Here is a 22,169-nt window from a genome sequence, read left to right on the forward strand (position 1 = left end):
CCTGCCTATGCCAGCAATCGCTTTGCTGCCTTTTGCCGGGAACATCACATTGTCCATTCTTTTGGTATTCCTCACAACCCCACCGGACAGGCCATTGTGGAGCGTACCCATGCCACTCTCAAACAGTATTTTTAAAAAATAAAAAAGGGGGAATATGTCACCTCCCCCAATATTCAGTTATCCACCATACTTTATATTTTAAATTTTTTGACCATAGACAGTAATAATTTGTCTGCTATGGAGAGACGTTGGAACAAACCCTCCCAGTCTTTGGGATGGGTCAGATGGAAGGATTTGATTACAGGAAAATGGCAGCCACCCACTCCCCTACTAGCTAGGGTCCGAGGGGCTGTTTGTGTTTTCCCTCCAGGAAGTGAGAAGCCTATTTGGGTCCCCGAACGGTGCATCAGGCATGTTGACCCCGACTCTGCTGCCGACACTAGGAATGCTTGCCATGATAAAAATGATCCAAACATTGCCAAACTCAGGTAAGGGAAGTATGGGCACTGGTGAGGAAAACCCCTCCCACCGTTTTGATGCCAGTTAGTCACTGCAGCTCCCCATTCATCGCCTTTATAACACTAATAAATACATTGGGAGTGGCTGCTGCCAACACGAGAGTCTGAGTTTCCCCCTCCTAAAAGGGGAATCTCTGCTTTATTAAAAATATTTAATATCTCCATGATTAAACCCTCAGTTGAAAGTTGGATTGGATTAAATGTCTAGGCCCTCACCTAACAAAGGTCAAAAAAGAAAGGGAACCTAAGATAAGAAGTTGCCCTCAGTTGGAGGGTAGATTGGAGGATCATCCTCAATGGAAAGATAGATTAAAGATGGGTAAATTAAATAAACTGGTAACAGTTAATAAATGAGATATTAGTATTCAGTAAAGAAAAAGACAAAGGTATATAAAATAAAAATGTTTGGTTACATTTATATAGGGTAGGTTATTGAATTTTGTGAGTCATCTCTAAAAACTTTTGGCAAAAGCCTGGCCTTTCCACTTTGCATCTACAGAATTACAAGGAGTGGGTATGGCTGTAGCCCCTGAGTGTAGCTCAAAACTTCTCTAATGAAGAAATGACGAGGGACATACAGGACTTTTTCAACCTTTTGTTTTAATTCAAAGATTGACTGGAGTTGTTCTGTTAAAGAAGTTTCAGTTCAACAAACTAATCATAACCTAGGCAAGGAGAGATATGTATGCATGGTCTGTGTGTATGGACGTGGCCACGTCAGTATGTATAAAGTGTGAAATGTAAATGCGTAAATGTTGACAAAAGCAACTGTTCTAATTGCCTTGGATATGATTAAAGGGATACTTAAATCCCTTCAAACAGTTAAAAACTACCTAAATCGATTTAGATATAGCCAAAAGAAACATCCAGTCAGTCGGTTAATATTTTAACAAAAAATTCAAGTTAAGCCCTCAGAGCCAGTCAGAGAGAGAGAGAGAGAGAGAGAGAGAGAGAGAGAGAGAGAGAGAGAGAGAGAGAGAGAGAGAGAGAGAGAGAGAAAGAGAGGTTTTTTCAGGGAACTGTCCTGCCGCTTTGGCAGGCCCCCACCCCCAAAGGTGTCTGTGTAGATGCAAATTAGGCCTTGTCAGCTCAGATGCAAATGAGGCCTTGTCAGCTAGTGAGAGCTACAGGTTAGAAAAAAAAAAGGACTATTTGGGACATAGTATAGTTTACAATCCTTAAATGATTCTCAAAGGTACTTAATGGTTATGTCCCTTTTAAAGGACATCTACTAATACTTTAAATAGTGATCCCAATTCACCTAGATAGTTGACTAAGGAGGGTAGACAAATCCTTCTACTGTTATGGTCCAACTTCAACAGTTCAAACAAAATTTAAAAATAAAAGGGAGTAATGTCCCCAGTCTCCACATGATTCATTAAATAATCCACTCCTCATTTAAATATTTATAAAATATAAATGCCAGTGAGGAATCTGCTTCAGACAGATTCTGACATAATAAAAGTTAAATAACTATTACTCAGGTCAAATAAAAACATCCATACACTAGACAGTAGAGTAGACCCTAATTTGGGGTCGAGGGCATGTTTGTGTTTTCTTACAGGAAAAGAATAAAGCTTCAGTAGCTGTCACAACATTTGGTGAGATGCATGGAGCAGAAAAAACTGGACCTGAGACCGTGGGAGCCTGCTCAAGCCAGTTTGAGATCTCCTAAGTCGGTGTTCCTGACCCTTGATGTCATCAAATCTACAGCCCGAGAAAGAAATAAAACAGTCAGTTCGAGATTTCCAGTGTCTCATCAGGCTTGCTACATCAACCTCCTGGACCCGTGAGTTTTCATCCCAAAGCCAACAAAACTGGAAGATTAGCAGCTAGCCTTTGATACACCTTAAAACAACAGAATTCATTTTGCCAGCTTTTCCCTTTGGGGGAAAAAGGACCCATTTAAAACATTTGGACATTGGTATGGACTGTAATGAGTGGCAAAAGCCTCTTTTCAGTATTTGAACAGGACATGGTCACTTGAAGTATCAGACTTGGTAGTTCCTGTTTCTGGAATCAGTGTGTTCTTCTGGAGAAATGTGGTTTGTCCTGGTGCGACAAAAAGACTTTGACTCGGGTTGCATGTTCGGCTGATACTACTGACATTAAATCTACAGACTACATCACCACAGGAACAAATTGGTACTCTGTAAATAGTGCAACAAGCCTCTTGTTCATATTTTTTATAATGCTACATGTGTAACATCAATGATTGTACCTAATGTATCTGTGCAAGTGCACTCTCTAATGCTTTCCTAAGTAGATCTTAAAATGATTGTAAACTTTATCACTGTGTCAAATTGTAACTATAAATCACCCTTGTAGCAAAGAAAGGATGGTGGTAGAATGCTAAGGCCCAGATCGGGGGATGGGCAGGTGACAGAGAGGCGCTATGTCAGTGGGGGTCCTAGGAATGGTAACAGTGGCAGTAGGCATTCTGGCTTCATGCTGAGTTCAAAGTGCCTTAGCCCATGGCAATCCCGATAGCCATAAAGCCTTATTACAAATTATTTTAAGGTTGGGGTGCTCTTTTGACGGGCAACCTGTGGGGAAGACCCACTCCCACCTAAGTCAGGGGTTCAAGGTCCCCCAAAGACGGGCCAGGGAGGGTGACCCTACTTGACCTAAGACAGGAGTGCCTCATTTAAAAAATAAAAAGGGGTGAATTGTGGGGACACCAGACCTTGAGCAGAAACCCACTTCCCCTTCGGCCTGGGAGCAGGCATCTGTTAATGTTTACTGAAAACAATTCAGTGCTTTAAAGCTCTTGATAGGGCTCAGATAAGGGCTTGCTCACTGAAATACCATGCCTTTCACACCCCCTACGGCTAGATGCCTCTTCCTGTTTCCCTGTGGTGTCTCCCCGATTCTGGGGCCGGAGATTAAACCACCAGCCAGGAGGAAAGAATGGTATGTAGATGAATGGCAGAAGTCCTTAAAAAGGGAAGCTCCTTTTCCTTAGAGAGACTTCTCCTGAGAGCTCTGCTAAGCGGACTGGGGTCTCCTCCTAAGCTGACTTGGGAAACATAAAGTTTTCTTAAAGCAACTGACCGGTCTCTGTGTCATTTATCCCGACCACCTCGCTACATTCTCGGATGCAGGCCGCACAGCAGGTGCGACAAAGAAACAGCCCTAGTGAAGTGTTCAAGCTTGAGTGAGAACAGAACTCCTTAGTCCAGGGTTTGAGGTCTATGGGGTGCTGGTCTCGGGATGCTAAATCCCCTCAACCAGTTTTGTAGTTTGAATCTGTAATTTATGGCACGCTTGTGGGGTTTCAAGTTCCCAGAGTCCTCTAACACTGAGCCTCTAGAGCTGTTTTGGGAGCTAGTTAACAAACTGATTCCACATGGAAAAGAATCCTGGAATAAAGACAGTGGGGTTTGCCTACTTGCTGCAACTGCTGCATTTTCTCTTGGAATACAGAGTTCCTGTGTGTCTTCTTCATTTTCCCTTAGGCCACTGGGATTGAAAATCCAAACATAAGTGAGCCATATTCTTTTTCTTTTATTTCACATTGGTTAGTCCTTTTCTAGTTGTGAGATCCCGTTTCAATCACTGGCTTCATGATAGATGCTCTCTTGTCTGCCTGTCTGTCTCAGTGCCAAAAGCTTGAACAGTGAGCATATTGTAGGTGCTAAGAAAATCCTACTTATTAAGGGAGTGAATGAATTCCCACAGTTCCTGACTACATTTCTTGATTTTGTAAAAACTGACTTAGCTTTTTAACCATTTTTAATGTGTGTGTGTGTGTGTGAGAGAGAGAGATAGAGAGAGAGACAGAGAGACAGAGAGAGAGAAAGAGATGTATGTATATGTTCATGGATGTGCTCATGTGTGCATGTGGGTGAAAATGTATGTGAACGTGAGTATATGTGTATGTAGAAGCCAGAAGTTGATGTCTAGGGTATTCCTTGGTTCTTCTATACCTAATTTTTGAAACAATTAGAGCTCACTGAATGGGCAAGGCATACTGGTAGGTGAGTGCCAAGGACCCAATTGTCCCTACTTCCCTAGTGCTAGAATTAAGGGTACACATTGTGCCTGGCTTTTTATGTGTGTTCTGGGCATCCAAACTTAGGTCCTCGTGATTGAGCAGAAGGATTTTGTTGACGGGGCCACTTTCCCAGCCCCAGATCTGCACTTTTATATACACATAAAAGGGAAGATGTAAAATGAATTCTGTATACAAAGTAACCTTATTAATAATGACCAACTTATCAACCCACTCTTCAGAATTTGGGAGGAGTGTTCCAAAAGGTCTCATTGTTAGTACTGCTACCAACCGGGGAGGTGGCTCAGCAAGAGAGGCTGAGCTCAGATCCCCAGAAGCCCTGCTAAAAGGTCAGGCCTAGCTGCTTGCGTCAGTAACACCAGTGCTGGGGAATCAAAGGTGGGAGGGTCCCAGGGACTCGCTGGCCAGTCAGTCTGGCTGAACTGCTGAGCTCCGGCTTCAGGAGAGAACCTGTCTCAAAAATTAAGGTGGAAAGCAATCGAGAAAGACAGCCAACGCTGACCTCGTGCCTCCACATGTGTACACACAGAAAAGCACAAATGTACACAGCACACCCAGACAAATAAAAGAAAGCGTGCAATGGATGGCAATGGTCATAGAGAATCGATGGTTTAAGTATGTAAGAATTCATTGTGGAAACATGGTTGCAAATTAAACTGTCGTTGTGAAAGGCTAATTATTGTGCCCTGCAGAAGAAAAATGTTACCAAGGTTTAAAAGTATTGGTTTATTTATTTAGTGTGTGTATGTGGTTGGGGGGAAGCATATGTGGAGGACAGAGGACAGCTTGTAGCTTTGCTTCTCTTTTTCCTGGATAGAATTCAGGTTGCTGGGCTTGCTGGCCACCATCTCTTTCAGCTTAGCTATCAACCAGCCCAAATGTTACCTTCCTGCACCTTTTAGGCACTTAGAAGTCTGTGTGCAGGAGGCCTAGGGAATCTATTGAGCCTTGGGCAGTAGATCAGTACTCATCCCGAGTATACACACGGACTTTGGACTCCCATCCAACAATGTGAGGTGCACTCTCACCCTGAACTCTTGGGGGAGGGTCTAGACCCTGCCCTATATGAAATGACAGACTATGGACACCCCCATGGAGGGCCTCACCCTCCCTGGGGAAATGAGGGGATAATGGGGGGTTGGGGGAGGGCACGGGAGGAGGGGAGGGAAAGGGAGAGGGACCTGGAACTGACTTGTGAAGCAACCTTGTTTCTAATCTAAATTTAAACTGAAAAATAAATTTTAAAAAAGCAAAAAAAAAAAGAAGTCTGTGTGCATTATTTCATTGAATTTTACAGTGATCCCAACGGTAGGAGTTTTAGAATCACTTTTGAAGTGAGGAGGCTGAAGCAGACAGGTTAGCCAACTTGCCTAAGGCCAATGACTGAGTACTTGGTAAGGCTGGAATTCAAATTCACATTTCTGTGGTTCTGGAGAAAAATTATCTTCATCATGTAGGTAGACACCATGTTTCGAAGTTCAAGTGCTATAAATTCTGGTTTTGTTTGTGTCTTCTTACTGATTCAAGTCTTGTCACCTTATGCAATGTGGTTATCACTAGGGTTCAGGTTGCCATCCTACAGTATTAGCTATGCGATTTGTCTCTAGGTTCCTCCTAAAAACATAAATAGCAGCATTTTAGAAATGACTTCTTTTTTGTTACTGTGTTTCTGTGTAGTTTCTCTGTGTAGCGCTCGTTGTCCTGGAACTCTCCGTGTAAATCAGGCTGGCCTTGAACTCAGAGATCCTTCTGAGATCTTTTTGCCTTTCCAGTGTTGGGATTGAGGCTTGCACCCCTACGCTTGCTTAGAAATGACTCTTTATGGATATCAACTGTGACTCGACTTAACTTTCCTGAATACCATTACACTGTAAATAATTTGTAAACTCTGAGTCAAGAGAAATTTCCTGTTGCTGTTTTTTCCCTTTGCTGAGCTAATGAGAAATAAAAATAAATCCTCGTAGCATTAGTAATCTGAAAACCAAGGCTTTCAAAAGTTCATGGGTGGCCAACCATTGGTATTGTGCAACTCTCCATTGAGGAACATTTCTATACAACTGCTTCCCCATTTCTTCAGCTTCTGTGGAACCTGCAGGCAGTCAAGTTGTGTATAGTGAAGGCTCTGGGGACCATAACCAGGCAGGCTTCAGGCTTGGAAGCTGGTATGCACCGAGGCGTGATAAACACAACTCAAATGTGTCACAGGTAAATGAAGATGCTGTCTGCTGCCCCGGTAGCAGGTGCTTGAGACATGTTTTCTAGAAGTAGTGAACTGCAGGTAATGAAGGACCTCTTGAACGTGGGAAGTGAGACTGGATGGGAGATAGCTTCCCTCATCTCACCATCTGTCTTCTCAACTCCACTGAGGGCTTAGTTAGACCATGGAAACATTCAGGATGTAAAAACGCCAGGAATCATAGATATGGTGCAAACAAGTGCCCCCAGATGGCCTTGGTGACAGCAGGACTCCATTTTTAAATGAAATATAAGCAAATGTCGTTCAAAGACTGGAGAATAATTCACATCAAGATGGGGACATCTTCCGAATGTGTTTCTTTGACTTCAGATGCGTCCTGGGACTATTGCAGGGCTCTGCACACTGTAGCTGCTGGGTGCACAGGAGGGGTGTTGTGAAATGGCACTCATTTGCAGATGAGTAATCCTGTGCCTCGAGCCCAGGATGTGCCATTTCAATTCTGCTTAGCTGACAGGTTCTACAAGAATCTCAGGTCTCCCTCTCTGACGGCCATTGATAACTTTTTTGTGTGTGCAGGGGGAGGGGGTAATGTAGGTTGTTTTTTTGTTTTCTGAACCAGAAATCTGATTCATGTGAAGCAATTTTACCGCTGCTGCTTAACACTGAAGGTCAGAGAACAATGCTGACATGGTCACATGCAGGGCCTGGCTTGTCTAGGTGTGCAGAGCACAGAACAATAGCAGGGGCTGAGAGGTCAGAAAAACAGCTCCACATCTTGGAGGGTCTAGAATTGCCAAGAAACTCAGTCTCTTCCTGGTTGACATTTCAAAACTGACATAAGAAAACAAGGACATGACTGTTTCTAGATACAGGTTGGGGAGGTTTATTGTAGATATGAGGGAGAGTTCAGCTAGAGGCATCTGGAAAAGTCCAGACTGAACTCGGCCAGCAGATGAGGCAGAGGGCAGAGTGAGAGAGGGTGGGTAAGTGGTCAGGAGTATGCTGGGAGTCCAAGAGGTCAAGAGACCAGGTGTCCAAAATGGCTGAGTTTACATAGGAAAGAAAAGCTGGGGGAGGGAAGCAGAACCCAGCTCCTGGGAGGAAGCCGGTTAGGGTGGGGGGCAGGCAGGGTGAGAAGTGCTGGGAGGAGCCCAGGCACTGAGTGATGCTGGGAGAGCTCACTGGCATTAGCCTTCATATGTTAATAGGCACCTCAGCCATTTGTGTATTACTATTATCAATTTGTTCTTAAACCATTCTGATAACTACATTTCAAAAAACAATTGATTACTTTTGCAATCCTATATATTTTGTTTTGTGTAATTTTAGATAGGTCCACAGGTCTCATCAGAAGGTGAAAGGTATTCATACTGCAAAACACGGGTAAGGATCCTTGCTCTTGAGTCTAAAGGACAGTTTTGGAAGATGCTAAGTGATAGAAAATCTTATTTTTGAGGGTAGATTCTGTAAATAACTAATGTCATCTGGAATTGTCTGATTTGCGAAATGTATAATTGAGTTAGGTAACAAACAGAAGGGAAAGGATCATTAAAGTAAAAATAACATGAATTGTGTAACTTTCTTGAATTTAAATTTTTGGCTTCTTTCTATAATGTGTATATGTAATGTGTGTATATATAATATTAATTAATATAAATTATTTGAATTTATACATATAATTTTAAAAATAGTTATTATTTTAAGGTGTGCATGTGTGTGTGTGTGTGTGCGTGTGTGTGTGTGTGTGTGTGTGTGTGTGTGTGTGTGTGTGTGTGTGTGTATAACTTGCATGCCAGTGTCTATGGAGACCAGGGGAATTGACACTCCAGGAGCTGGATTTATAGGTGATTGTGAGTCACCCTGACATGAGTGCTGGGAACTAAATTTGGGACTCCAGCAAGAGTAGGACATGATGTTAAGCACTCAGTCATCTCTCCAGTAAAACACACACACACACACACACACACACACACACACACACACACTATGTATAAGCTACTGAGATGGAGTCAAGGATACACAGATGGAAGAGACGTTGTCCTCAGAAACTTAGAGTCTGAGGGTCAGGGATAGAGGGAGTTATGGGCTGTTGAGCAGTAATAACCTTACTCCACTTTGAAATATGGTTAGTTTTATCGTGCCGTTTTGGGGTATTTAGAGATGCTATAGCATTTTGCCTTCTGTTAGCTGTCAAGTGAGATGCTTAGAGTCTGGGACTGTGTCTTCAGCTTTTGCTTTTGAGTGCAAGTTGGCTAGGGTTACACATTAGGAATGCAGAGTGGAGCTAGAGTCGTGAATTATGTCCAAAACTTCACATCTGGTTTTGCAAGTTGAATTTGTTTTCTCAGAGTACTGGTATACTGTTATAACTGGTATTTGGATTATGAAGCTACTCCTTAAAATCTACTGAAATAAAACTGTGCATAAGATCAACACTGCATCCTAAATACCGTGAATGAAGGTGCTTCTCTGAGTGGATGCACTCAGACACTAACCTAGACGCCGACGGCTCATGGCCCTTCCTGTGAAAGCTCAGATGAGAGCAGGAGAGGCTAAATTCCAGATGTTCAGCAACTCCATAGTTCTCTCTCTCTGAAAAAGACAAACCTATCTCTAAACAATCATTTTTTCTGAGTTCCTTTTAGACTAACTATGCAAAGAACGCCTGAAACCCATCATGCCTTTCCCACCATGTGAAACCCTTTGGTGTGGATAGCTTTTACAGAAGTCACTGTGAAATCAAACAGCACAGTGAGAACGAAACAGGAAAAGCAAGTCAATCACTGGAATAGAACAGAGAGTTCAGAAATGAAACCATAGACAAAGAGAAAACTTAGCACACTGTAATTAAGTTTCTGAGTGTAAATAGGCATTCTTAAAAAAAGGGGGGGTGGTACCCAAAGCAAAATCAGTAAGAGGCAAGAACAATCATCTTGATACATTGTAGTCACAAGTTTCTGAACATGGAAATAAAAATAGTTCAACAGACTGTGAAAATACATTTTAAACCCTGCTGAGACAAAGGACCAGCCTTCAGAATATGTGTAACAACCAGAAAGTGACAGGCACTCCTGTAGATTAATGGAAATCGTGAAAGTAGATACAGAAAGAGCATCAAATACACGGAAGATACTGTCTCAAGTGAGGAATGCAAATTAACAAGGGATAACTAAGCAGCACAGAGAAGACTGCTACCTAGCCTACTGGTGGAGCTACAAACGGGTGTTTCCCGAAGCAAGTAGGCAGTAAAAGCAAACACACTGTTACCCAGAAATTATTTCTTTAGAGAGATTCTTCCTTTAGGGACTCAAGAAGACTCGTATAAGACTGCATTTTAATTAGTGGTGGGACATCTGGGAGACAACCTGAATTCACAGGGGAGGGGTAAAATGGACCAAAGTATTCTCATAGCATGGAACACTACAGAGTCATTAAAAGGAATGAACCAGATTTCTATCTATGACCATGGGGAATTGAAAAATTAAATTCGAAGAACAACACATAGAGTGTGATACTTCCTAAGTAATATTCTGTGCTTCCCATGAATGCATGGGCAGACTAGGAAGGTGGAATGATTAGGCAAGGGTGGTTGGGGTGGAATTGGTGAGGGTCTTTCTAATGTTACTTGTAGCACTGATGTTACTGGATAGAAAGAAAATACGATTATACAAAAACTGGATCACAGAAGAATTGTTTCATGTCACTGAACTCACATAGGATATTCTCAAAAATGATACCCATTTCTTCGATGTAAGAGCATCACAGTCCAGGTTTAGAATGATTTCAGAAACTGATTTTTTCTTTCTTCTTTTCATGACCCTTCACATCTGTGAGCTTCACATCCATGGATTCAACCAAACAAGGATTTTAAAAAGTGTGGAAATTATACCTGTCTTAATCATGCATGGAATTTTTCCTTGTCATTAAACAATGGAGTATAGCAACTATAAACACATTGCTTACATGGAATTAGGTATTTTAAGTAATCTAGAGAAGAGTTGAGATCCGAGAGAAGATGTGCATAGGTTACTGGCAAAAACTATGCTGTATTATAGAAGGGACTTGAAACAACTCAGAACTAGTTCCCCTAAAATACAGAGGGCTGACTCTACATTAAAACTGCATGTTTTTAATATAGCTGCACACAGTATGAAAGACATGGGTGTTAGAAACAGAAGTGGACCATTTTGTGTGACTTAGAATAGGCCTGTAAGCGTGCTACCAAGCAGTTCTGATAAGAGAGTCTGCTGGGCTAATGGATCAGCCAGGCACCCACAAGGTGACATTGCTATGTTAGTGAGCTAGCCCCACTCTGCGAGTGAGTCCAGATAGCCCAAACCCACGGTCCATTGAAATGATACAAAGAATTGGAACTTTGGTAATGGTCTCTAGGACCTTGCTGCCATGTTCCCAAGACTTGGCTTCTGTGGCCTCTTGTGCTGATACTCATTACCCTAGGACCTGAGATTGGCCTGTGTGTGGCCCTGGATTCAGTGACCTTTGAACTTTTGGCACCGTTGCTGGGCTCACACATGACTTCTAAATCTCCTTCCAATGCCATTTTCCTGACCTACCACAACTAAAGGACTTCACTGGGGAGGAGCCTGCAAAGCTCCTGAGGCACCCTCACCATAGAAGTATCTCCAGTTGAATCCTGTAGCTGTATTTTCTGCTCAACTAGCTGTTCCCCGATTGCTGACATGTCTGTTAGCATAGTACTGTAAGGGATATTTGTGTGACTAAATCAAGCATATTTGAAAGACAAATTTTGGATGGACATCCTAATTGCCAAACACCCCACAGCCCGCAGGCCACACTCTCTGCAACAGGTAAGTTACCTAGAGAGTGGTTTCAAACGAATGCAGTTCTGCTGCAACACAGGCTGAAAAGGACAGTGTGACCTTGGGTAGGAAACATCATCATGGAGGCTGCCACTCTCAGAGCTTAGAATCCAGTGGGTCTAAATGGTGGGGTCATAACAAGAAGAACTTTTCTTGTTTGAGACAGGGTCTCTCTACGTATTCCTGCTGGAGTCTGGCCTCAAAATCACAGAGATCCTCCTTCCTCTGAGTCCTGAGTTGTTCTGGGATTAAAGACAGGAGCACCATGTCCCTTGGATTTTAGAGGAAGAACCATGTTTGCCTCAGCCTCCATGGGAAGAGTAGGGTGATGGGGAACTATGGCTTTGGTGGGGGAAGCTAGCTCAGCTTCAATGTAGCCAGGGTTGCATTCTGCAAGTGGGATTTGGCTTTGGGGTATGGATGACTCAATCACAGTTACCTAAATCAGACCCACTTTGCAGTGGGGCTGAGGTAGAGGAAGTAGTTGGTAGCTTGCTTAGGGTCTAGACATACCCGGTGTGTGATATAAATTCAGTCTTCCAAGCACTCACTTCCCATGTGGGTACAGAGTGATCAGTGCACACATATCCCAGCTCGTCCCCCGTTCTCCTTTGTAAAGCAGAAGTCTAAGAAAGTGCACTGCTCTGTCCTCTGAGGTTTGGCTTTGGTTCACTGGAGATGTGTGGAGCAAACACACTGTGAGACCACAAACCAGGGAGATGTCCAATCTCAAACCCAAGTTGCAAACTGGGGCTTTTTTGGTGTGGTCATCATGATGGTGAAGGGGGAGGCATTTGATGAAAGGCTTAAGACAGATGGAGGCAGAAGTGTAGAGCAGGAGGAAGCTAAGAGGTGCTGACTCCTACCTCAGTGTCTGGCACCAGCTGGATTTATCAAAACCAGTGTAGCGTGACATCTTGCATATGTGTGTTTTTAGTGTGACTAGACTCTCTCGCTATTACCAGTGCTTCTTACTGAAGAGCAACCTAACCAAGAGCATGTTTCTATAGAGCCCACTAAGAGCCCAGGCATTTCAATTGGATTTGGGACTATTGTAATAGAAATCCATTGGCTGATGAAGATCAATACTTGTTTATGAACAACTTGAAGTAACTGTAACAAAGCCCTAAGCTGCTCTGGGGCAGCACTGCAGGGTCTGACCTAGAACTCTGCTCAGGGGTGGGGACTGATGGTTTGGAAGCCTTCTGCCAGGCTGACACTTAGCAACGTGAAGGGAACAGCAATTATGATTATCAGGGACTAGTAATGCTGGCCTGGGACTAGTCTGCATATCCTCCTAACATGGAAAGAACACATCTGGAACCACAGCTTGTTGCTTATGTTTGGGGAACTCAAGAAGACAGGAGAGGGAATGCCCAGAAGGAAAATAGGTAGAAGATGCCCACACCCAAGATGATAGAGTTAAGCCTGAAGGTAGGAGCAGAGAGGCTTGCTTGTATGCAAGGGATGCCTTCTGCCCTCACATGCCAACTGTGGCCGAGGACAGCCGACTCACCTCCGTGTCCTGATGATTGATCTCACTGAGGCTGGACTGCTGCAGCAGGACTATGAGGAGCCTGTTGGGAAGAACAAGAGTCGCTCAACAGCATGGTCAGTCATGGTGCTTAGAATGGGCATCAAAGCACAACTCCAGGCACACAACTGAAGGCCTCCAAGTAGAATGAGGCTCTTCCCACCAGCCCAAGAGAAAGATCTATGGGAAGATGGGAGGAAGGAAAGCAGATAAGCTCATCTGTCTTCTCCAGCTTCTTGCAATCTTGGTGCTGCTGGGGACTGAGGGGAGGCATGACAATGAGCCTTTAGCCTCACCCTCTGTCACCCACGTAGTTCTCCAGTGCTGTTGTGGAATATCCCTTTGCACTGTGTGAAGATGTGTCACTGTGATTCGTTTAACAAAGAGCCGAGTGACCAATGGCTAGGCAGAGGGAGGTACAGGTGGGACTTCCAAACAGACATCTATCTGGGAAGAAGAGAGGGAGAATCGCCAGCTGGATGGAGAGGGAGCAAAACAGGAGGAGAGGTAAAAGCATGAGCAGTCACGTGACAGCACATAGATGAATAGAAATGGGTTAAGTTATAAGAGCCAGTTAGAAACAAGCCTAAGCTACAGGCAAACTTCCATAATAATAAGTCTCCGTGTTGTGTGTGTGTGTGTGTGTGAGCTGGTAGCCCAAAGAAAAAGCCTGTTACAATGTCCTGTGTGGCTTTTAGTCCCTTTGCATCAGCAAATATAGTGCTTGCATTTATACCTTTCAACACTGGCAAAATAGGAACATCTGAGCAGGAGATGACAGGATTTAGTGAGAAACAAGTCAGTGATTCTCAAGTCCAAGTTCACTGGCTTGTGCTTGGTTGGCCGAGGTCAACACTCCCTCTGTGAGGGAGAGGCGCGTGGTTGTACGCTCTGGAGCCAAACTGTCTGGGTTCGCATGTCAGACCTGGGTAACTCTGTGCTCTGGGCAAGTTACTTCTCTTCTCTCTGCCTAAGCATTCTGCGTTTGGGCTAATAAGTCCTGGTCTCACAACTCACTGTGAGCATTGAGTGAGGTAATATGCACAGAGCATGTAGACTATGGCTGAAACACAAAGTGTTATTTCTAGAAACATTAGTCCTAGATTTCTGAGCCTTGGCCCCAGCTCTGAACCACCAGGAGGATTCTTTTTTAAACCACAAACAACTGGTTTGCACTCAGTGGGTCTTGGAGGAGCCTAGTCGTTACAGCTGAGAAGCATCTTTTCAGGCCAGTCTGGTAAACAGCCATGTTTGGAAACCATTGAGAAAGTGCTGGTTAATGAATTCCCACCATGAGTCTGAAAACAGTGCAGGCCAAGAGGTTCCAATGATTTTAATAAGAACCCCTGCAAAATGAAATTGTTTAGTTCTATTTCCCAATTCACTTTTCCTATGTTTGTGTGTGGGTTCTATGTGTTCATGTGTGTCCCATGTGTTCCTATGTATGCATACATACATGCCTTTGTGTGGTGTGGTGTGTGTGTGTGTGTGTGTGTGTGTGTGTGTGTGTGTGTTTGTGTGACAGGGGAAGCCATCAGATGACTCCCTTAGTTTCTTTCCATCTTTTTCAGAAACAGGGTCTCTCACTAAGCTTGAGGCTCACTGATTGTCCAGGCTGGCCTGTCAGCCATCCTGAGATTGTCTTGTCTCTGGGTTATAGATCTGAGGTGCATTGATTTTACTTGGTGCTGAGGATTCACACTCAGGTCTTGGTGCTTACAGGGAGAGTCCTTTAGTGATGGAGCAATCTTCCCAGTCTCTCAATCCAGTTGTCACTGTGTCTCAGCTTAGAGGACATCTCAAACCCTATGTATTAAATTACTACCAACAAGAAAGGAAACCAGTGATGGACCAATCCTATTGCTTCTGTAATAGACATGAAGCAAGGAAAGCTTGATTGGGGATGAGATTACCCTTATTTGCTATGGACAGGAAATGGCTGGGTTTGAATCTAGTTTTCCCACTGTCTTGTGGGGGAGCTAAGCTGATGCTGGGGCTCAATTCTTGCCTCACTGCTGAGTGATCTTTCTATGCAAAAAAGCCATGGAGAGAAGGACTCAGTGGCTACAGCAGGCTAATTCCTTGCACAGACATTTGGGCTAAGACTGAGCAGTTTGTCTCTTTTCCACTTTCTGAATTCTAGGCTCCTTCCTTTATCTAGTAGGGAGTCATTGTAAAAATAACTGAGGCCAGGTATGGTGCCACACACCTTTAGTCCCAGCACTCAGGAGGCAGACGCAGGAGGATCTCTGAGTTCAAGACCAGCCTGGTCTACAAAGCAAGTTCCTGGACAGTTAGGGCTACACAGAGAAACCCTGTCTTGAAAAACCAAAGCAACAACAACAAAACAAAGAAAAAATTGAACTGGGGGTAACACTTTTTGTTTCTGATTGTCTCACCTCTGGGTGTATTTTCCTCTCTGGCTGACATGTGGGTGGGTGTGGGCTGAGCTGGTGACTTTTTTGCTGTGTGTCTCTCCAATGGCCACTTTTAATCTCCGGGGACCCTTAGGTCTCCAGTGGGTACAGATGTGGGAGGGGAGTCAAGAGATGAACTAAGGCAGTGCCTGTCAACTTCCTAATGCTGTGACCCTTTAATACATTTAGTCTCTCATGTTGTGCATACACCCCAACCATAAACTCATGCTGTGGCTACTTCCTACCTAGAATTTTGTTACTTTTAGGAACCATAATGTAAATATCTGATATACAGGATATCAGATATGCAACTCCTGTGAAAAGGTCATTGAACTCCCTAAAGGGTCCTGACCCACAGGTTGAGAACTACTGAGCTTAGGACAGTGCTACTCTCTCATCTAGCCCCCAGTTGAATGGGCGTCTCTGCACTCAGACAGATTTTATTTCCCCTGGGGATCCAGTAGAGAGATGGCTCCCAAGAAAGTAAGGTTCAGGGAAGATTTCAATAGGGGTAAACAGAAAAAGACCCCATGCCACAACCTGCATGGCCCCCAAGGGCGTGGGGTGAATCAGTTTCTCTTATGGACTTCTCAAAAATCTTTCTCTCTGCAGTCCCTGGCTCTGAGGCTGACCTTTGAGGATGACACCAACCTTCTGACTTTGCTGTTTAGTTAGAGAGTGCATCTCTGAGAGGAGGGGTGGAATCAGATTGACTTCTAGGAGTGATCGCTTGTCCCCTTTAGGTTCAGGGGTGATAACATCTTTCTGCTCTTTTGCAGAACATGAGGATTTTGTTTTGCTTGGTTTTGTTTTAGTATCTTGATGCATATCCCAGGCTGGCTTTGAACTCCTAGGTATTGTAGGCTGGCTTTGAACTCCTAGGTATTGTAGGCTGGCTTTGAACTCCTAGGTATTGTAGGCTGGCATCAAACCTGTGATTCACCATCCTCCCTCAGCTTGGGATAACAGGCATGTGCCATTGTGCTAGGTGAATAGAGATCTCTGTCTCTTGATCGTTCACTGGATTTTCTTCAGTTGCTACCTTGTGTAATCCCCTGTTTTTTTCTGTTTAATGGATCTGTCCGTGCTATCTAACTATTTGAATTTGAAGTCTTCAAGACTCGTGGGTTTTCAGTGATGGACACAGATATTGAGATGAAGACTCCTGTGTGTCATCCACACCCCAGCCCCTCCCCCGCCACCGCTGCTGCCTACCACAGTGTTTTCTGTGATTCAGCCTGAACTAGAAACTAGATGGCCACTATGTAGCCTGGTAACTGTTGTAATTTTAAAAATGCTGTGAAGAGAAGTCATGCTGTACAACAGGACTTACATATGAGGTTTATTGGAAGAGGAGAGAGAAGGGGCAGAAAAGGGGTGGGGGGGCAGAGACTGGTCCCTGGGGATGAGAGTGATGGAAGAGAAAGAGAGAAAGGGAAAGAAGAAGAGAAGGAGAGGAAGGAAGGGAGGGAAGGAGGGAAGGAGGAAGGGAGGGAGAGATGGGAGGTGGGCAGGGCCCTTTTAAAAGGGAATGAGTCAATGTGCACAGGTAATGCTCTTAGTGGCTGCAGCTGAGGGTGTATCCTGTTAGAACCCCAAGGGCAGGCCAGTACAGATGCCTGAAGACTGACAGTGACCCTGCTGTTCTGTGGTGTGTAGGTAATCTGGCCCAGTCCCCATCTACCTGAGCTCTGGATCTCTTGCTGGCCTCAGTCTTATTCTCCTAGAGCTCCTCCAGTGTGATGCTATAGTGGCCAGAAACATTCCATCAGCCATCCCCACTAGAACCTGTTCAAACTACCCTCACATCTCAGAGCAACAGTTCCAGACTGCTACATACCGGGTTCCAGCCAACAAGGCTCCCCAGGAGGTACCTCCTTCACCCAGGGCTATGACTGAATAATGAGAACACAGTCTCATTATCCCTGCTTCTTATCAACTAGTCAGGGGCCTTGGACAAGTTATTACACTCTAAGGACTTCATTTTCTTATCTGTGAAATGGAGAGCATACCTTCTCATTCCTAAATATCTGCTACAATTTTTAGCTGAGTCAATGCTTACGAAGGACTTAGGATAGCTTTTAGGTGCCCATTTCTAACTTCTCTATAATGGTTCGTTTTTAAAAAACCTTGCTGGGTCTTGTCTTTTCTGGGTATTCCCTGATCACCTTCTGGTAATTCGGTTGGCAGCAGGGATCAGCAAGAGACAACATGGGAGCAGCCTACTTCTGTAATAGTTTCTGTTTTGCTGATCCCACAGGCTCCCAGCCCTGCAGCTCAGTGATGACAGTGAATGGGGATAGTTCCCCAAGCCAGCCATCTCCTCTTCCTGTTCCTAATGCTATCTGGATGCAAGACTATGGTATAATGAAATACCCACATCAAGTGAGAGCATTAGCGACTCATCGGACCCCAAGGTAGTGAGCCAGGAAGCTCTCTGGTTGTAGATAAGAGCGATGAAAAGATGCAGAACTGCTGGGACTGTGGCAGGGGAAAAAGAGAAAGGAAGGAAGGAAGGAAGGAAGGAAGGAAGGAAGGAAGGAAGGAAGGAAGGAAGGAAGGAAGGAAGGAAGAGAGCCCAGTGGCTTCTTTCAGAGGAAATTGCCACTGGCCTTTCAGAACTAGTGTGTACAGGGCTCTACAACCGCAATTCTGTGTCTTTGGGACTTTGTCCTAATGATCCTGTCCCCCTTTTCACTCTGGCACTCTCTGAATGTCCCAGCCAAGGGTACAAGAAAAGCTTGGGGTGCTGAATGGGAGAAAACCTGAACCTGCTGAGAAGCAGAGAGATTGGAGCAGACACAGGACTCGTGGGACGAAGCCTGGGCTCCTTTGTGTTCTAATGTACAAATCACTTATCCCTGTGTCTGCTCCAATCTCCACTGCCCTGGGCCTTAGCTGAGGGTGTGGCTCCAAGCTAATCGGCCAACCTGCATCTCTTTAAAGGCTAAGGGCAGAATTCCAGCATCCCTCTGCATTAGTTAAAAGCAACTTCAGTCTGAAGCTTCCCTCTCAATAACCTCCAGCAAGTGTCACATGGGAGGAACTTGCTGTTTGGAACCCCGAGGGTCAGCAGATTTTTAAGCCAGTGTAAACATCTTTTCACAAGGTCTCCAGGTGGCTCTTCGTGTTGCTTACCAATATGAAGAAAATACAGATGGACCTGTGCTCACCAAAGTTGCAAGGGGAGTTTTTGGGGAACTGAATGGCTTGAGATTCTGAAGTCCAACAGAGTCTACACAAAGGGGAATGAGTGTTACTATCCCAGCATCCTTTGCAACAAATGGGCATTGCATGTTGCCACGGGGCCGTGTGCACAAATAGCTATGTGTTTGCATGTACCCTTTGCAGACCTGCGTGTGCCAAGGTGGGAACTGGTGGGCGGCAGTAAGCGGGTCCAGCGTGTGGTATTCTACTTTCTACTACCACTATTAATGCTGCACTCACCATCGATGCTTTCAGAACACAATGCCCTAGGCACCACGTTCAGTGGCTTCAATGTGTTTTCCTCTGTTTCTGTCTATCTTCTTAATATGGGAAGAATCACATTCCCTTTACTTTCTAGAAAAGAAACTGATTGGGCCTTCACATAGTAACTTGTTCAAGACAAAGTGGTTGGTCAGATAAGGCCAGATTCAAGTTTGGTTTGACTCCCCAGCCACTCTTGACCTCAGTCAACCCAACAAAGGTTTTAAGTAAGTTCTGGTTACATGAATGAAAAACAAGGTGAGTGAAGAAATTAGCCAGAGAAAACAAGGGCAGAAAATGGAAGACACATGTACAGTCCTGTGTGTATATCTACGTTTCAAACTGAGTTTTGAATTTTCTAAGCACAGAAAGTGAGGCCCAGGTTCATAAACTTCAGTGTTCCTATAATGCAAATTCCAACTATTTTCTCTGGAGAAGCAGAGAAATTCCTCCCTTAGTGAAAGTTTTTTTCCTGTGGTTTCTTATATAGGATTTTAAAAGATGCTGTAATGAATAAAATATGACCTGATCGTGAGCCATTGAATTTTGTGAGGCTGTTTCTCATAAGGTCTGGCAGTACAGGCCAAAGGCTTATTGAAAAAATGTGACCATTGCAATAAACTCTGCAAGGCCCACAACGGTGGCTCTTGGGAAGACAGCAGACCCATCAGGCAGGGTTTTTTCATGTGTGCATTAGTTAGCTTCCATTTGTCTCAGTTTCTCTTTTGTGAAGTGGGAGCAAAAGTATTATACGTTGCACAGAAGAGTGATGCGTTAAATGGGTCAGGACCTAGAAAACACCAAGAATCTTGTTCAGAGCATTACTTATAATAACTGATATCAGCTGGGTGGTGGTGCACACCTTTAGTCCCAGCAGTCTGGAGGCAGAGGCAGGGAATCTCTGAGTTTGAGGCCAGCCTGATCTACAGAGCGAGTTCCAGGACAGCCAGAGCTACACAGAGAAACCCTGTCAGGAAAAACAAAAAGCAATGCCATCCTCGTCCTCATCAACATCATCTTCCTCTTCATCATTGTGATTATGTGCTATTAGTTTAATCAGACCTAAACGTTTGCTAAGCCAGCCTAAGGTTATGCCTATGAATGGGCTGGTGAGAAGGCTCAGTGGGTACACATGCTTTCTTCCAAGTTGAGCACCTAAGTTTGATCCCTGGAATACACCTAGGTGAAGGAGAGAACCACCTTCTGTAAGTCGTCCTCTGACTTCACATGTATGCCATGGTGTTCACTCATACATGCGTACACACACAAAGTAAATAAATGAACTTTTTAAGGTTGTGTCCATTTAAAAAACGAGGTTCATGTGCCTAATGGGAGAGACTCTCTGCTTCTCTGAAGTTGCAATGCTGGAAGATGCCTATTAAACCAGATAAAGTCTGTGTGGTAGTTTGAATGTAGTTAGTCCTAGCCTCCATAAGCTCAGAGAGCGACACCGTTGGGAGGTGTGACCTTGTTGAAGGAAGTGTGTCACTGTGTGTGCAGGCTTTGAGGTCTCTTTTGCTTAAGCTTGCTCAATGTTACCGTCCACTTTCTGTTGCCTTCTGATCAAGATGTAGCCAGCACCATGTCTGCCTGCATGCTGCCGTGAGGATAATGGGCTGAACTTTGGACACTGTAAGCAAGCCACCCTGATTAAATGTTTTCTTTATAAGAGTTGCTGTGGTCCTCGTGTCTCTTCACAGCAACAGAAACCCTAACTAAGACAGTCTGTTTTTTTTTTTCAGAAAGCAATGCAAAATGTGTGCTGATGCTCAAACAGGGACTGGCCCAATGCTGCGACAAAGCATGACTTGGTTAGCTTCTTCAAACACCTAATGCAGGTGTAGCGGTGACACGAGTTCCCCAAAGACAACCACAAAATACCTTGTTTTTACTAATTTACTCCCAAGAGGAAGCCTTTAGGATGATCTGCTTCCCAGAAAGTCTGCAGGTAATTCTACTAACTTATTTGCTGTCTATGAGTTGCTAAGGGTATGACCTAATCCGTTTTGAAGAAGATTCACTAACAAAATATTGCTTTCAGAATAGTTCATCACAGCTTTGGTTTTCATTGGTTAAGTAGCAATTAACTAAAGTAGGATTTTACCATTCCCAATCATCTATCCATTTATAAGAAGAAGACTGTTATCTTTGTCACACAGAAGGTTGATAACTTTTCTGGGTTTAGATCACCAGCAGATGTTGGTTAGGTCATTAGGTGTAATATCCAGAGAACAAGGAGCCTCAACTCTTTGCTTTCAAAGTTCCAGCTATGTGGGATAGATCCTAGAGTGTCTAGAGATATTGCTATATATAGTATAAGTCCACAGAGTGAGTGGTGGTGGCTCATACTTTTCATCCCAGCACTTGGGGTTGGTGGTGGGGTAGAGGCTGGTGAATCTCTGAATTCAAGACCAGCCTGGTTTATAAAATATTTCCCGGACAGTCAGAGCTACACAGAGAAACCATATCTTGAAAACAAACCCCAAAACCCAAAATAAACCAACCAACCAACCAACCAACCAACCAACTAAACAACCAACTAACCAACCAATCAAACAAGCAAACAAAAAGCAAGCAAGAAAGAAAAAGGCAAAAAAAATATCCATGGCAGAGGGCATACATTTGGGTTGGTTTTCAACTTATCATTTCAGAGGTTGAACCTAGCTGACCTATGTAATTTTGATCAGAAAGACTTAATTCACACCTCAGGTCTAGAGGGTGATGGCAGAGAGAGCATTTCATCCAAATCTGAGTTCCAAATTCATGGATTGGAATCACCAAAGGTGGACAGAGTCTCCTCCCAGGACAGTATTTCCTGAGGTTCGTTCTATTCAAATGTGTACAAATGACTAGTTCTTGCTGATGGAAAGAGAACAGCGATGTTTGCCTGATGTATATTGTAAGAATGGACAAGGCTCTCTTTGCTCCTCTTTGCCCATTACCAGGCCAAGTGAGGGACATTCTGTGGTCATTCAGGATGTGAGCTACGAGATGGGAGATGCTGGGTCCCTGAATCACCACCATATGGAAGGGAGCCAGCCATCACTTAGCAACTCCTACACTGTGATATATCTGAGAACTAAAACTTGAGGGTGAAACACTCAGGCTTTGGGTTTTAATGACTGCAATACCTATAATTACCATAACTTAAGTAGGCATTTATCTTTCAGAATAAGTAG

General features: G+C 44.0%; 1 protein-coding gene across 1 annotated transcript in view; it reads right to left on the reverse strand.

Moving 5' to 3' along the window:
* The window catches only part of Ankrd55 (ankyrin repeat domain 55), a 99,777-nt gene that overhangs the window by 41,322 nt on the left and 36,286 nt on the right, over positions 1 to 22,169 (reverse strand). Inside the window, exon 6 of the mRNA XM_013125432.3 lies at positions 13,088 to 13,148. Coding sequence (XP_012980886.1) covers positions 13,088 to 13,148 — 61 coding nt within the window. The remainder of the gene's footprint in view (positions 1 to 13,087; positions 13,149 to 22,169) is intronic.

The sequence above is a fragment of the Mesocricetus auratus genome, unplaced genomic scaffold (genome assembly GCF_017639785.1).
Source record: "Mesocricetus auratus isolate SY011 unplaced genomic scaffold, BCM_Maur_2.0 Super-Scaffold_100020, whole genome shotgun sequence".
NCBI classification, from domain to species: Eukaryota; Metazoa; Chordata; class Mammalia; order Rodentia; family Cricetidae; genus Mesocricetus; species Mesocricetus auratus.